We start from the raw sequence: 15043 nt of genomic DNA, 5'->3' as shown, positions 1-15043 counted from the left end.
ATAAGGAAAGCCTACACGCAGGTCAGATGTAAGTCAAGTTTAGTCATCCTTGTAAGTGCAAGTGACGGTCTTACCCGCACAATCACAAACAAGGAAGCAAAACTTCAACCTGTCATCTACCACGTTCAAGGGTTAACTTATTCTGAACACTTAGAAAATTTCAAGGAAAAGATAAGGAAAACTTCCACGCAGGATAAATGTAAGTTTAGCCAAAGAAAAAATAAACTTATAATTTACCATGTCAAAAAGTTAACTTATCTAAGTACTAAAGAAATTGCCAAATGTAAACATGCGTTAAATAAAGAAAAGGACAAACACATTCTTTATTTCAACTTGAATATTACAAACATTGCTGGGTATATACCCGCATACAAAAGAAGTAAGAGCAAATATCTACGCTAGTGGTGGAAAGGGATCTTTTGGATCATGCTTCAGGACCACTCCCACTTGGACCCGCACCATCAGCAGAGTGTGACGGTTCAAGGAAAGCTCTAAGGACAGCAAGCCCATCATCAGCAGCAGCAATTTCATTTACCTTCTCCACCACCGGATGCGGGAAGGCAGCATAATGGTTCACTGCTTGGTCATAAATAGTTTCGGTATCCGCATTATACAGAGGGAAGTTGGAAGGCGGGACGCCTTTCTCAGCAAACCCTAGACCAAGCAGGAAGCCGGTCCGTTCCCCATCCTCATGAGAAGCGTTGAGAGCTGCGCTCATAGCATCGTCGTAAGATGTCTCTGAAAAGACCCGATGCACAACCTACAAAAAATGTACAAGTATAAGAACTATTCTACAAAGGAAAGCGTGACGACATAAAGCTAAAATACCTGAGGCAACGCTTCTCGAAGAAGCCATTCCTTGGCAGCCAGAGCTTGGGTGCAGGCGCGTTCAGCTTCGTTCTTATTAAGATTGGCGAGAAGCACATCCTTTGCGGCGGCCTCTTCAACGCCCTTAAGCTTCCGCTCGGTCTGCGCAAGCACACCCCTCTGGTCCAGGATCTCTTGAAGCTTCTTCGCATCCTCCATAGCCAAGGCATCATGAGCCTGTTGAAGAGCCTCTAACTTAGCTTTAAGTTCTTCATTCTCCAGGCGGAGAGGCTCAGCAACAGCTTCAGCCTTGGTGGCCCTCTCGGTCGCGTTCCTCGCAGTCTCCTTAGCTAGCCGAAGCTGTTCGTTAACAGCTTGGGCAGCCTTGGAGCGGGCCTCGAGTCGCGCTTGAACCTCAACCTCGAGGGCCTTGAAGGCCTTCTCCTTCTCCGCAGATACCGCGGTCAGTTTTTGGTTCTCCTCCCGGAGAGCACGCGCCTGAGATATTTCTTTAACACGAGCTGCTTTCAACTTGTCGTTTTCACGACAAAGCAGCTCGACGCGTGGCTGCATCCGGGCCAGGAGAACCCAAAGCTCGTTGGTTAGCCTACCCTCCTGGTAGCTAACCATGGCTTCCCCCAACGCACCATGGGGAGCAGCGTGGCGAGCCCATTCCACGCACTCCACAGGTGTACGAAGGGTTGTTCCTCGGCGTATGTTCCATCTTGGAACATACACTTCATTGGAATCCGACACTGCAAAAGAAACAAAGCAGTTAGGAAAAGATGATAAAAATTACATAAAGGACAAAAGAACCCTACGCACCTGTAGGGTCGATCACAGGCCGATAGCCACCGAACCCATCACCTGAACCTAAGGGAAATCCATCCAAAAGGTCAGGCAGATGGGAAGGTAGCAAAGATCGGCGAGAAGCCCCGCGCGTACCTGAAGGTCCAGCCGTCGAGGCCGATGGCGGAGGCGGCATGGTTTCCGCCGCAGTCGATGGCGGAGGCATGGTGTCCGTCGCGGACGCCGCCGAAGAGTCAGCAGCAACAGTAACCGCCGGCTCGGTGAACGATGCTGTAAAAATTGCACTCACCGCCGGCGGTGACGTCATCTCGGCTGGAACAGTCGGCTCAGAATGAGCAACTGAACCAGCGGAAGCAGGCGCAGGCGCCTGGGTCGACGCCTCAGGTAGGCTGACCAAGCCTACCGTCATTGGCGGAGAGGTTGTACTCGGCCCCTCACCCTGGAATGCGCCAACATCCACACCTACGTAAAGAAGAAAAGTGTTAAAAAGACTTGAAGATTAAACTATGAAAATAAAAGCTAAGAGTTGTACTTACAGGGTTTCTTCCGCTTGAACGTACGGACGGGCGGGGACGAACCCGATGGAGCCGGTCTCTTGATGCCGGTCACCGTGGTTGTCATTGGTTCTCCAGAGGTAACAGTCGTAGCCTCCGGAACAGTGGTCTTCTCACCACCGGGCTTCCCCCCCGCCTCTTCACTATCTGACTCAGTGTCAGATAGGAGCACTGGATCGGCTGTGGAGGCCGCCTTCTCCTTCCCTTTCCCGCCGGCAGCCCGCTTCTTCCGCACTAACGAAGGACCATCTGCGGATTCCTAAGAAGAAGACAGGGTGTAAGGAATTCCAGCAGCGGGTACAGCACTGAGGGGTGGAGGGGAGAATAACGCCTTACCTGGCCGCCGGTGGCTCAGGATCTCGTGGCCCAGCGGATAAACCTCCACAAACCGATCCGCTGTTTGCTCCAGGATGGGCAACTCGTTCTCATCAAGAGCACGAGTACCCATCCGCACAGGATCGTCAGCTTCCCGCGGGTACAGGAGCGACTCCAAATTGTTCCCCTCTAAGAGAAAAGAAACAGTTAGAAGACAAACTCATATCAGCAAGAAAGACAAGACATACCATAAGGAGTAGAGTTCAAACCGTATTCGAGAAGGATGGGAACCTGAGACGCCTCCTTCCACACCCGGCTCATCCCCAGCATCACCATCCCGGACTCCGCAAACCGGTAAACCGGAGATTGGACCAGGGATATCTTCGAGAACCATTCCGCCTCCTGGTAGTTGGGGGCGTGAAGGCTCGGAATTGCTTGGCCATTTTTAAACTTCATGGCAAGGGGGACGGCGCGGGCGGATATGTAGAAGAACTCCCGCTTCCACGATCGGAGACTGCGCTCGGTCGCACAAATCTTTAAGCCCTTGATACGGGTTGTCAGGGTGTACCACCCCTGGATGCACCTCCAGGTATAGAAGGTCATCAGGCGGTCCACATGGGGCTCGATGCCCAGAATCCGGCACACCCACTCGAAGTGGCGAATCTTGGCGACCGCCATAGGGTGCAGCTCGGTCAAATGAACACCGTGCCTCTCAAGGACACGGTAAACAAATTTTGTCAATAGGAATCTAAGATTCCCATAGACAAAAAATGCAGCATAAACCCCGATCTTGCCTCTGGGGGCATCGTACACGGTCTGGTGGGATTCAGGAAACTCAGGCTCGAGGGGATCGAGCATGAACTTCCTGACAACATACCGGTACTGATCGCCGGGCAGAGCACACTGGCACTCGCCAGCAGTACTCCTGTCGTCGGCCACAGCTTCAGCATCACGTGAAGACATCTTGCAGATGAAGAAGAAAACGATTTCGAGAGAATGCTCGATTAAATAAAGGAGTATTCGCCGGAAATCGCCTTAAAGATGAAGAGAAGAGTGAAAAGTGTGAATTGCAAATAACCCTCTCCCCCTTTATATAGTAATCGCAATTAATGCGGTGAATTTAATGCGGAGGAGAGAGAAATCGAAGGTGCAATGAAACTATGACACGTGGCAAAAAGCAAGCTGGCAACAGCTGTTGACAGGACGCGTGCCAGTAATTTCGCGGCCACGCGCCCGAAAAATCGTGCCCACGCGCCTGAAAAAGCGACTGGAATGACCATGTTCTGTCACGTCACCATAACTTCCTGCACGTCCTGACACAGTCAGAAGAAACCGTCGCACGACGTTTCAGATGTCTGGACTGTTCTTATCCTTACCAACCTTTCGAATTTCAAAATTCAAAATTCAAAAAGATTCAAAAGTAAGCGGGAAAATACCCCTTACCTTGGCAACCAAGTAACCATAAGACGGATGCGGGTACAGTGTTCAGGCAAAACCCTTCACATACCTAGCACCCGCAGGGAATTGAAGCCAAGAAAACCCCGGCAACAAAGTAACTATAAGGCGGGTGCGGGTACAGTGTTAGGGCAAAACCCTTCACATACCTAGCACCCGCAGGGAATTGACGCCAGGGGTACCTTGAAAGTAAAGTAACTGTAAGACGAGCGCGGGTACAGTGTTAAGGCAAAACCCTTCACATACCTAGCGCTCCGCAGGGAATTGAAACCAAGAAGGATCTTTTGGGCAATGCTTGTGGAAACGGAAATAACATCCCCGCATAGCGGGAACGTCGAGAAATACATTGTTTTGAGGCTCCAGGATGGAATTGGTGGTTTAAACATAATTGATCACTATGTTCAAAACCACTAAAACCTCAAGGAGAATCCACACAAGTGAGACTCAACGCTCCTGACTTGCGAGAAGGTTACATACCTACCCGCATCATACCCAAAGATCAAGCAAAAAAATCGGGAATTTTTGCAAGTGACATTAGGAAATCCGCGGGAAGAATCCCCACGGAGAACCTTAAAACTAAAAACCTTTTCAAAACCCCTTGCTTAAAGTCCAAAAGTTCACCTCACTTTATTGAACATTCATGAGAAGAACATTGGACTGGGGGGACTTGAAGAGGTAGGTCCCAGCAGAGCCCAGTTGGTCCCGCAAGACTCACCTTGAACAGGGACATCTGCGCAAAGACCATCTGCTCCCGCAGGACCCACCATGCTCATAGAACCTTACGCGCAGTACGCAAGCTGTACACGCAGGGAAAGCCTCCCAATGGTGAAGTACCCCGCCTGTTCCCCGCAGTTGCGGATACAAGCCATCAGGGAAGGCTACCCGCAGACAGCAGGGCTACACGCACAAGACAATAGATACTTCAGTAGTCACATGAAGGAATGAGCAAGGCGGGAACAATCCCGCCTAAATGAGCCAGTCTGTATGATTCTGAAAGATCTTTTGTACTATACCTACCAAGGTATGGATAGGACAGACGATCTGACCAGAACAACCCATGAGCCAATCACAGGGTGACAGCTCACCGACAACAGTGCGAGGAGGAGCACCCTCTAGTACTGTTTGTCACTATTAGCCGCTGCCTACTCACCAACCCTTACTGTGGGACATGCGCAGCCTACAGTTGGTGGAATAGTGTTACTATTGGCCGTAACCTTTTCACCAACCAGCATGGCCTGCGTACAATCCACAGTAGGTGGGACGTGCATAATCTACAGTTGGTGGAATAGTGCAGCCGACTTTGTCACTGTTGGCCGTAACCTACCCACCAACCAATATGGCCTGTGCATAGTCCACTGTTGGTAGAACAGGAATACTATTCAGCCGGCTGTACCTGCTTGGAAACCTACCTTCGGCTATAAATACTCCAACATCTTGGAATGGTAAGATCATCTGCTATCCAGTTATCTAGCAATCTCTTAATATACACTTATATTCAGAGCAACCTAGTCTGATTCTCACGCCGGAGGGTGGTCACAAGGAGGAACCCCCCCTTCTCAGTGACGAGCTTACGGTGTTTGTTTTGCAGGTCTCCTGAAGAACAGCCTTCTCAGCTAGACCTCATCCGTGGGAAACATTACTTAACCCCCAGATTATCTATAATCTGTACCGGGTCACTTAGTGTTTCTTCAGTTTATTACCGGAGCACAAAGACAAGAGAAGACGAATTTCAAGTAAGGGGAGGTCTAGGATTTTTGTAGGGTATCCTTAATGCACGAAGAGATAAATTTATGATGGTGATCATCGAAAAATTGTTAAGTCTTGTGATGTTCAGTGGCGGACCCAGGATTTTTTGCCAATGGGGTCCCATATTTTCGGTGTTCAAATTTTTCGGGTCAGTCGTTGTTCAGGTCGGGTCGAGGCGAAGAACATAATAAAAAACAATATCATAATAAAACTTTCTTTTCAATCATCACTACCTGAACGGGTCAAAATGGGTCGGGTTGACACATAAACACTTTGTTTTCCCTTTCTTAAACATTTTTGAGATAGAACCTAGATCCACCCTTTCATAAGCATGTGTTGAAAACTATTAACTTAAACTAGTGAAAAATAAAACTGATATTTTAAAGTGTTTGAATGTTTCTAAAGAAAACCATGCATAAAGTTGAAAACAATGATATGTATTTTAGAGGTGTTTGAATGTTTCCAAAGTTATCATTGCAACATTAGCAATCAAATGATTGATTAACACTAAAAATTAACACAAAAAACCAAAAACTGAGCCTTGTAAGACTTGAACCAATGACCTTTCAAAGATAAAACAAGGGACTTTCCACCAGACCACATCAACATTAATAGTATGGGTTCCAAGTATTAAATCTTATGGGGTTCTCAAAAAATTTAATATACCGCTTCTAATAAATTTTTAAAAAACATTGGTGTCCCGGGACCCCGATCCACACTATGTGGGTCCGCCCCTGGTGATGTTCATTTATAGGAAGAGAAATTTCCATTTGAGGCAATAAAGTCACAATCCATGAATCCTCAACGTCAACCCATTGATGAAGAAGATTAGTATACTTTTGCAAGAAATAACATAACAACATAATGGGAGTTTGGATGACAGCCCATAAATAGACTTTTGTTCAAGGTTCATAATTGGCTTAGTAAGGCCTAAGAATCAAGAAGAGGAAACCGATAACCATGACCCAGAATAGCAAACACATGCTTCGAGCCTGGAACCCCAACAAACCAAGAATGAAATTATGGGTAACGTAATTTTTTTTTGATAACATCGAAAGCATTAGCCACACCTAGTGTTGTAAAAATTGTTATTCGGTAGTCGGGCGGTGGGGACTAGTGATTAATCGGGATTAATCGAATTGGACTTTAAAGTATATTTTTCAGTTTTATATACACACACATATTTTATATGTAATTTTCAGTTTTACACATACACAAACATATTTTGCCCGGAAATTGGCTGAAATCTCGCCTGAAATCGCTGATTTTGGTTGGAATCGCCGGAAACCGAAAATTTTTGTTGGAATCTCACCAAAAACCTCTCATTTAGGCCGGATTTAACCGTTGACCGATTAATTAGCCGACTAGCCCAAATTAATCGGTGAAGTGGGAACAAGCGATTAATCGGTGCCTAGTCGGGATTTTTGCAACACTGGTCACACAAGAGAGAAAAGAATTATTTCTCATCCAAAATGGTTTGGACATTTTGATATAAAATCACCGTCAATTGACCATTCACGCTGAATAAACAAGCGATATTCTTCTACGATAGATCCTCTTTCTAATTAGTTATCGTATGATAAATTTTCTAATTCCCATAAAGCTTACTTGGCGGCTATCAAATGTAATGACGAGCCAAATTATTTTCATCAAGTCATTTAGGATAACAAAAAAATGTGGTCGAAGCTATGAAGAAATAAATAGAAGCTCTTGAAGCAAATAAAACATGAACTATAAAAAAGTTACCAGAAGGAAAACACGCTCTTTATTTTACTTTTAAGGTAAAGTAGTTGTCCTTCTGATCCAACGACGCGTACATAATGGTTCATATTTGAGTCTTACGGCTCATGTTAAAATCCTATCTCATGAGGGTTTTTTAAATGTGGCAAGCTTAACGCGTTAAAATCATTATAGAGTAGGGGTGTTCATCGGGTCAACCCGATCGGGTTTCGAGTTAATCGGGTCAGGTTAGTCGGGTTTTCCTTAAAAAATATCTAACTCGCAACCCGACCCTATTAAGGTTCGGGTTACTCGGGTTATTCGGGTTTCGGGTTAGTCGGGCTGAGTTAGTTAGGTTAATCGGGTTGACAATGTTACTTAATAATTTTAAGTTGTTTTTTGTGTTTGTAACTTATAGGTTGCAAAATTTCTCATTCAACTCAATTTTAAATTTCTTTTACAAGTAAGTATCTTATAATTACATATATAGGCCTGTAAAAGAATCGAACCGACATGAATAAAGGCATGTCCGTGTTCAATCATTTTACTTTTAATAAACACGAACACTTAATCGAATAAATATTTGTGTTCATATTCATTAGTTAAAAACCAAAAATGTTCTTGTTCATGTATTTAAAATCTAAACGAACAGTTCATGAACATAATTAAACAAAGATAAACGAACATGAAGGAACATATATGACATACATTAATGAACAAAAACATACATAAACGAACATAATTGAACACATTTAAATAAACACAAAAACAAACAAATATGAAACATATTAGGGTGATATAATTTCTAAATGCAAATAATATTTGATAATTTTCTATTAATATGTAAGCGAACATGAATGAACTTAAATAAACGTTCACGAACATAAATGAATGAGTGAAACAAGTGTTTATGTTCGTTCGTTTAATTAAATGAACATAACATAAATGAACTTTCCGTCAAACGGTTCATGAACAAACAAAATAATTAACTCATCTATAAAGCTTACAATATTGTCTTTATAGTGCTTGTTTCACATTTTTATCATTGTATTTAAAGTTTTGAATTTTTACATATTTCCCCTATTTAACACGACCCAAATTAGCTTATTCGGATTCAAGTCGGGTCGGGTTAATCGAGTTCGGGTCAGGTTAGGATATTTTAAACACCCCGATATAGACAATAAAAAAAGGTTTCTTTATAAAGCATCCACATTCCACCCTTAATTTTTAGAAGGCTAAACACGTGCACCACCCGCACTTTCAGAAAGTCCCATACTAACCCACTAGTGGCATTCCCGTAATTCACCTTAACTACATGGCCAATTAATTACACACAAACTCCTTTAGTTACATCTCACTCTCTCTCTCTCTCTCTCTCCCAATCACAAACCCACACTTTCTCAGTTATTCCCTCAACCACTCACCGGCGACTTCATATTTTTCGATCAACAGTCATTTTCTAATTCAGAATCATAGTTTTATTATAATCCGGAGAAGGATTAATTATTTCTTTATATATATATATATATGACGTCGGGTGCCAGGTTGCCGACGTGGAAGGAGAGAGAGAACAACAAGCGTAGAGAGAGACGACGGCGTGCAATCGCCGCTAAGATATTTGCCGGTCTGAGAGTTTATGGAAACTATAAGCTACCAAAGCACTGTGACAATAACGAGGTGTTGAAAGCACTTTGTAATGAAGCTGGTTGGATTGTGGAAGAAGACGGTACCACCTATCGTAAGGTAATTTTAGTTAATTTGTACATCTTATTTATTTCTGGTTTATATGTTTGGACAAGTGCTCCAACGATGATGAAGATGAACACAACCACATCTTGTCTTCTCCGGCTCGGCTCAGATCTATAAAACACGAACACTCGTTGGGAGAGACCAGAGTATCTGGATCACCTCTTAACGCTCAATTCATTATCTGGATGACCGTTAGACGCTCAAGTCAGTCATCCATATTATTATAATATTTTAAGTTTGAGTCTATACGAATCGGAGTGAATGAACGGTGAAGATGAGATTTGACTGGTCTTTTGGTGTGGATCTGGATACTTGTCTGAGGAGACAAGGTAACGTGGTTGCTAAGCATACGGCGCATGTTTTCATGATTCAGCTGCTGACCTGTATGTAATTTAGTGATGAGCGTCAATGATGGAGACTATAGCTTTCCTTTTTCTCCTAAATTTATTATTATTATTATTATTATTATTATTATTATTATTATTATTATTATTATTCGTGTTAAGCGTAGGATACATTACTTTGTTTCTTCACGTGGACTCACACGCTTCACGAAACTTTCAACTAATGTGACCCTCCTTGTGTTTGTTTATGTCAACACTAGTTGTTGTTCTCTGACTTTTAACTATACCGATTTTTTTTAACACGCTAAGATGTCAATTTTCTCCATCTTTATTCTTAATTGCTTTTAGAAAAATGTAGTGTTTTAAATGATTTTTTTTCTAGATTTTCCTTAGTCATCCACGGCAGTAGACCATCGCGGACGACCCCACCTCCGCGGAAGTCTCTCGCTCTCCTCCACCTATGCTCCAGCTCGGATCCGGACAAGAAAAGGAGGCACCGTTGTGGATGCTCTTAGGACATTTGAAAACCGTAGCTATTATTTATAAACCTAATGAACATTCTTAAGTGGTAAAGGTAGAAGTTGTAGTAAATCTTGGATGAATACACAAGTTTCAACTTTTAACAACTACTCAACTAGTTCACATAAAAGATTCAATCCTACATGTTAAAGTTAACATGCGTCCGATCTTAAGTTTATAACAAAAGTCTTTATCATAACTTGTTTCTTTGATTACATAGTAAATGCACGTTTAGGAGTCTACTAATTCAAGATGAACACGAGGTGATTTAATCTGTGTAAAGTCTTTCAAAGTTACCGGAGATGAATATAGTTTAGACATTAGTATTTTATAAAGATTGAGCAACTAGTGAGTGGCAAAGCGGGCAATAATACTAATATATTGTTTAATGTTAACTCAATGGGTATATTCTTATGATACAGATATTAGATACACTATTATTCTAATTCATGGTTATCGTTATACACTGCTATATATGTTGTTATCTTGATACATTGTTACGTTGTTATCCTGCTATTCAATTATCATCAACTAGTTTAAACACTATAAACCTTAGGTGTTTAGATGCTAGTTCTTTTTTAAAATTTGGGTATCCGAAATATATACCATCTTATCTTCAAGATAAATGTACTATGTAATTCAAGAGACAGTTTCTCAGAATTACTTTTGCTATAAACTTAGTTCATAATTTCATATTGATTTATTTTGTAAAATTGCACTAGCTGTTGATTCAATGATAAATGCTGTGTTCTTTCAATAATACTTTCCTAAAAGATATTAGTGATTGCACTTTGGTCTTAGATAACATATTATTAATATCTTCATTAATATTGGAACTAGAATATATATATATATATTTTTAACATGATTACCTTTTTTATACTTGTGCAGGGTTGCAAACCCGTAACACGCGTGGAGGTAACAAGTGGATCCGCATCAGTCAGTTTAAGCCCGAGTCCGACATCTTTCCCGAGCTCCATCTCATCTCTATATACCACTAATGGCAACCCGGACCCTAATTCTCTTATCCCATGGCTCAAAAATCTTTCATCTGGTTCGAATCCTTCATCCAACTTTCCGCACCATATTTACATACCCGGCGGTTCAATAAGTGCCCCGGTCACACCACCATTAGCCTCACCCACGTGTCAAACGCCACGAATGACCGACACAGACCCCACATGGGTTCCACAACACTACCCATTGTTCTTACCATCCTCAACTCCTCAAAGTCCGGGCCACCAAACACCAACCGGGTCAGGATGGTTATCCGGGGTCCAAACGCCCCAAGACGGGCCTTCGTCGCCTACTTTTAGTCTTGTGGCATCGAACCCGTTTGGGTTTAAGGAAGTGATGTCGGGTAGTGGGTCCCGGATGTGGACCCCGGGTCAAAGCGGGACGTGCTCGCCTGCTGTGTTTGACCAGACCGCGGATGTTCCTATGTCGGATGCGGTTTCGTCTGAGTTTGCATTTGGGAGTCATATGAAAGGTTTGGTGAAACCGTGGGAAGGCGAGAGGATTCATGAAGAATGTGTTTCTGATGACCTTGAGCTCACCCTTGGGAACCCTAGCACTAGGTAACCATTACTTTTTTGATACGTGGCAAAACGGTCGGGTCGGGTCAATCCATAACTTTTTTTTTACCAAGTAACTTTTAGTGAAAACATTTAAATTACATGATACTATGACAGTGAACAAAAAGACTGAGTTGGAAACCAAAACCGGTTTGAGAAATTCTAGTTTGGGCCCGCACTCGAACCATAGGGTTTTATCGGGTTTGGAACCTCTATGGCTCTATGTTAAAGTCTGTTTGAAACGGATTAAAATCGAATCAAGCTGGTCATAATCCGGTTTTAAACCCGAACTGATTCTTTTTCATTGTAAAACGGTTTCAACCTGATTTGGTTTGGGCTAAAAACTGTTCTTGGCCGGTTTGACCAAACCTGAACCTGTTTGGGTCCGACCCGAATCGTAGAGTTGTAATCGAGTTGAGAAGCCCTCTGTTGAAGCCAGTTTGAAACAGGTTAAAACTGAACAGAACTGGTTATAACTCGATTTAATCCGTAACTGGTTTGGAACCAGACCGATTCTTTTCCCTTATCGGTTTCAACCAGAACAGGTTTGGGCCAAAATCCGATGTTGATTGCGTTTTACTGTACCCAAACCGGTTTGGGCCAGAACCCGATTTTTGCATCTCTTAAAATGATACTTTATGCACTAAAAGAATATTTTGGGCCGCTTTTGGCTCGATTGACCGGTTTCTTTTTTTAATTTGGTTTTCTTATTTTACTATTTAAAGATAAAATATATCCCAAATCAACTTATATATCAAGTATACAAGTAGAGACTTTTTTTTTTCTTAATAATGTCTTGAATTTAGAATGATTTTTCTTTTTTTCTTTTTATTGTAGATGAAGGACATGGTGGAATCTGCAATGTATCATCAGCTGATTTTCTTTCTTAAAAAAGATTATATTTTTTTTCCCAAGAAAAGGAGAGAAATTCATAGTTCATGTGTGATGGCTTCTGTATCTCTTTATTCAAGAATTTTTCTATTTATATATATTTTTTCTAATTTATTTATTTTTATTCCAAGAATTTACATATATTTATTTCATATATTTTTTGTAAATCTTAAGACGTAATGTGATTTGTGCTAAAGGCCTAAAGTAGAAACTATATACAACAGATGACTAAAGAGCATTAGTGGTAAAGAGCTTTTGTTGAAGTATGATACTACTCCCATTACGAACTCAAGATATTTTTTTTCACTAATGTTAATCTTTGAAAATGTGCGGTAAATTAAGGCGCTCGAAAAGTCGAAGGTTGTATAAAAGATATAAACATAAAAACAAGTATTGTGGATATAAGTTTTGGAGATGGAGATTCCGGTAAAGAAACGCAAATAGACAAAATACTCTTTTAACTTTTTAAAGATCGAGATTAACGCCTTTCTATAAAACGAAAAATAGATGTAGATGAAGACTTCATCGTAAATGCTCTAAAAAAAACTAGTCACCTGGATTCTCTTTTGATACTATGATTTATCTCATTAATTGTTTGAAATCTCTCTCTTTCTTTTTAGGATTTACCTCCAGCATTAACATTGTCTACAGTGACCGACAAGTTATATGTTACTTGTTCTCCCCTTGTTTAACTATATAGTGTCTTTCATGGGTTCTCAAGTTTGTTAATACTTAACTTCATATTATGACCATTCAATGGAAATCATGTTTATATAATTATATATCCAATGCCAAGTTGCCAAATGATTTTAAGATGGTAATTCCATTATCAAATCAATAACACGAAGCTGAAACCAATACTTTTGATAATTCGAAGGAGAACTTCTTCAAATTATTACCTTTCATGTAGTATAGACTCATCATGATATGAAAAATTATATGAGGGAGGAGCTGGAACTCCATGTATAAACAAGAAGAAGATACAAAAAAACAAAAGGAATGTAAAGTATCTAATAAATGGCCCATGCAGGTCTCGAACCTGCGACCTTCGCGTTATTAGCACGACGCTCTAACCAACTGAGCTAACAGGCCTTGTTGTTCAAATATTATTTGCAGTCTTTCTATTATATCATAAAAGGAGAAGTTTTAAACGTTTTGTAAACAAGTAATTGGGGATCAAGTGACGAAAAATAATATTTTAAATTAGATATTAAAACAAAAGACAAAAAAATGTTTTATTTTGTTGTATTCAAAGATACATTTGTATATTCTAAAAGATACAATTGTATTTATAATGACATTTTCTTTTTATAATATAATATAAAACTATATTGTCTAAAAGATCTCAAACCGGATATAAACTTACACCGCAATATTTATATATAATTTCAATAGTTTTTTTATTTTATAAAATATGTAGCATACGTATTTTAGAAAATTAAAGTTTGTACTTGATTTCCACTTTGTTGGGTGGTCAGGTGGTTATGGTGTAGAATAGAAGGTCAATGGTTCAATCTAGTATATTATAACATTTAGCCGTTAAAAAAAATCAGTATGTAACAACTCACGGTTTTTTACTACCATACTGCTTTTATTGTAATTTGAGGTTGTAATATATATAAAACACAAATTACATATAACATTTTTAGTTAATAACAAGTTTCAATAAATGTTAAGAATATATATAGAAATTCTATGACTAAGAGCACCTTCAAAGCTATTCACCACAAACCTTTAAAGCCAAATGAAATTCTATATTTTTTTTCAAAAACACCCAATTTTACAACAACCACAAACAAAACGTTATTAAAAATATTAATTATATATGTATATATTATATTATATATTGTTTGAGAGAGAGAGAGAGTGAGGACCTATACTCTCATCCGCTCCTCGTCTGCGGCCCAAACTTTCAAACCCAAAAGTTAAAGATTAAGTTGCCTCTTATCCGTTCAGTTTTATGTTAACAACCGATTTAACGATGACAATGCTCTAAAAAAATACCTTTTTGTAAAATATAAAGGTAAAACCATTTTCTTTACCCAATATTTATTTTTGTAATTTGAATAAAAGTTTACATTAATTACAGAATAATAACTCCTTTTTAAATTTTAATTTGTTTAATAATCGTTTTGAGTTCTGAAAGTCAACTCTTTGAACAACATAGACTAGGTTAACTACAATAAACAAACAAAGATCGTTTGCTCTCGATCCATCTGTTTACACCACTGCACTGCATCAATATCTGCCACCGTTTACAATATTACATTCGCCGCAAACGTCATCACCATGTAATACTCATCCAACTAACCCATCTCTGTGGACAGTTAAGGTACTAATTGAGTATTAAAGGTTTTTTTTTTTTTTTTTTTTTTTGTATTCAAGAACTATCCCAAGCCTATAAATGCAATGGTCAAGATGATTATGGTGGTGTTTCAAAACATGATTTATGTTTCAGTCTGTTATTTAAAACATAAAAGTTTGAAGATGCACACCAACTGCTTGACAAAATGCCTCAAAGTTTTGGGGTTTAAAGTGTAAGAAAACTTAAGTAATTAAA

At 40.3% G+C, this 15043-nt stretch overlaps 1 protein-coding gene and 1 non-coding gene across 3 annotated transcripts; one reads left to right on the top strand and one right to left on the bottom strand.

Moving 5' to 3' along the window:
• The first annotated feature begins 8624 nt into the window (after nt 1-8624).
• Nucleotides 8625-12599, top strand: LOC143548608 (BES1/BZR1 homolog protein 4-like). Of its 2 annotated transcripts, XM_077039720.1 has the most exons (3): nt 8634-9149; nt 10910-11595; nt 12430-12599. In XM_077039720.1, the coding sequence occupies exons 1-3, from the start codon at nt 8934-8936 to the stop codon at nt 12431-12433; spliced, it is 906 nt and encodes a 301-aa protein (XP_076895835.1). In that variant the 5' UTR covers nt 8634-8933; the 3' UTR covers nt 12434-12599. The 2 variants fall into 2 exon arrangements, with proteins under 2 accessions (XP_076895836.1, XP_076895835.1); XM_077039721.1 differs by lacking the exon at nt 12430-12599 and having other exon boundaries at nt 8625-9149; nt 10910-11599.
• A 902-nt stretch (nt 12600-13501) lies between these two features.
• Nucleotides 13502-13575, bottom strand: TRNAI-AAU (transfer RNA isoleucine (anticodon AAU)). The gene has a single exon. It is a non-coding gene; the product is annotated as a tRNA-Ile (tRNA).
• Nucleotides 13576-15043: the final 1468 nt, after the last annotated feature.

Source organism: Bidens hawaiensis, unplaced genomic scaffold (genome assembly GCF_021521415.1).
Source record: "Bidens hawaiensis isolate Kalapana, Puna unplaced genomic scaffold, B.hawaiensis_p1.1 tig00015203_1, whole genome shotgun sequence".
NCBI lineage: Eukaryota > Viridiplantae > Streptophyta > Magnoliopsida > Asterales > Asteraceae > Bidens > Bidens hawaiensis.
This window is presented reverse-complemented; position numbering and strand designations above follow the sequence as displayed.

Coding starts and splice junctions, on each gene's coding strand:
- LOC143548608 (XM_077039720.1), top strand. CDS start 8,934: ATGACGTCGGGTGCCAGGTTGCCGACGTGGAAGGAGAGAGAGAACAAC. Junction 9,150..10,909: donor ACGGTACCACCTATCGTAAG/GTAATTTTAGTT, acceptor ATACTTGTGCAG/GGTTGCAAACCCGTAACACG.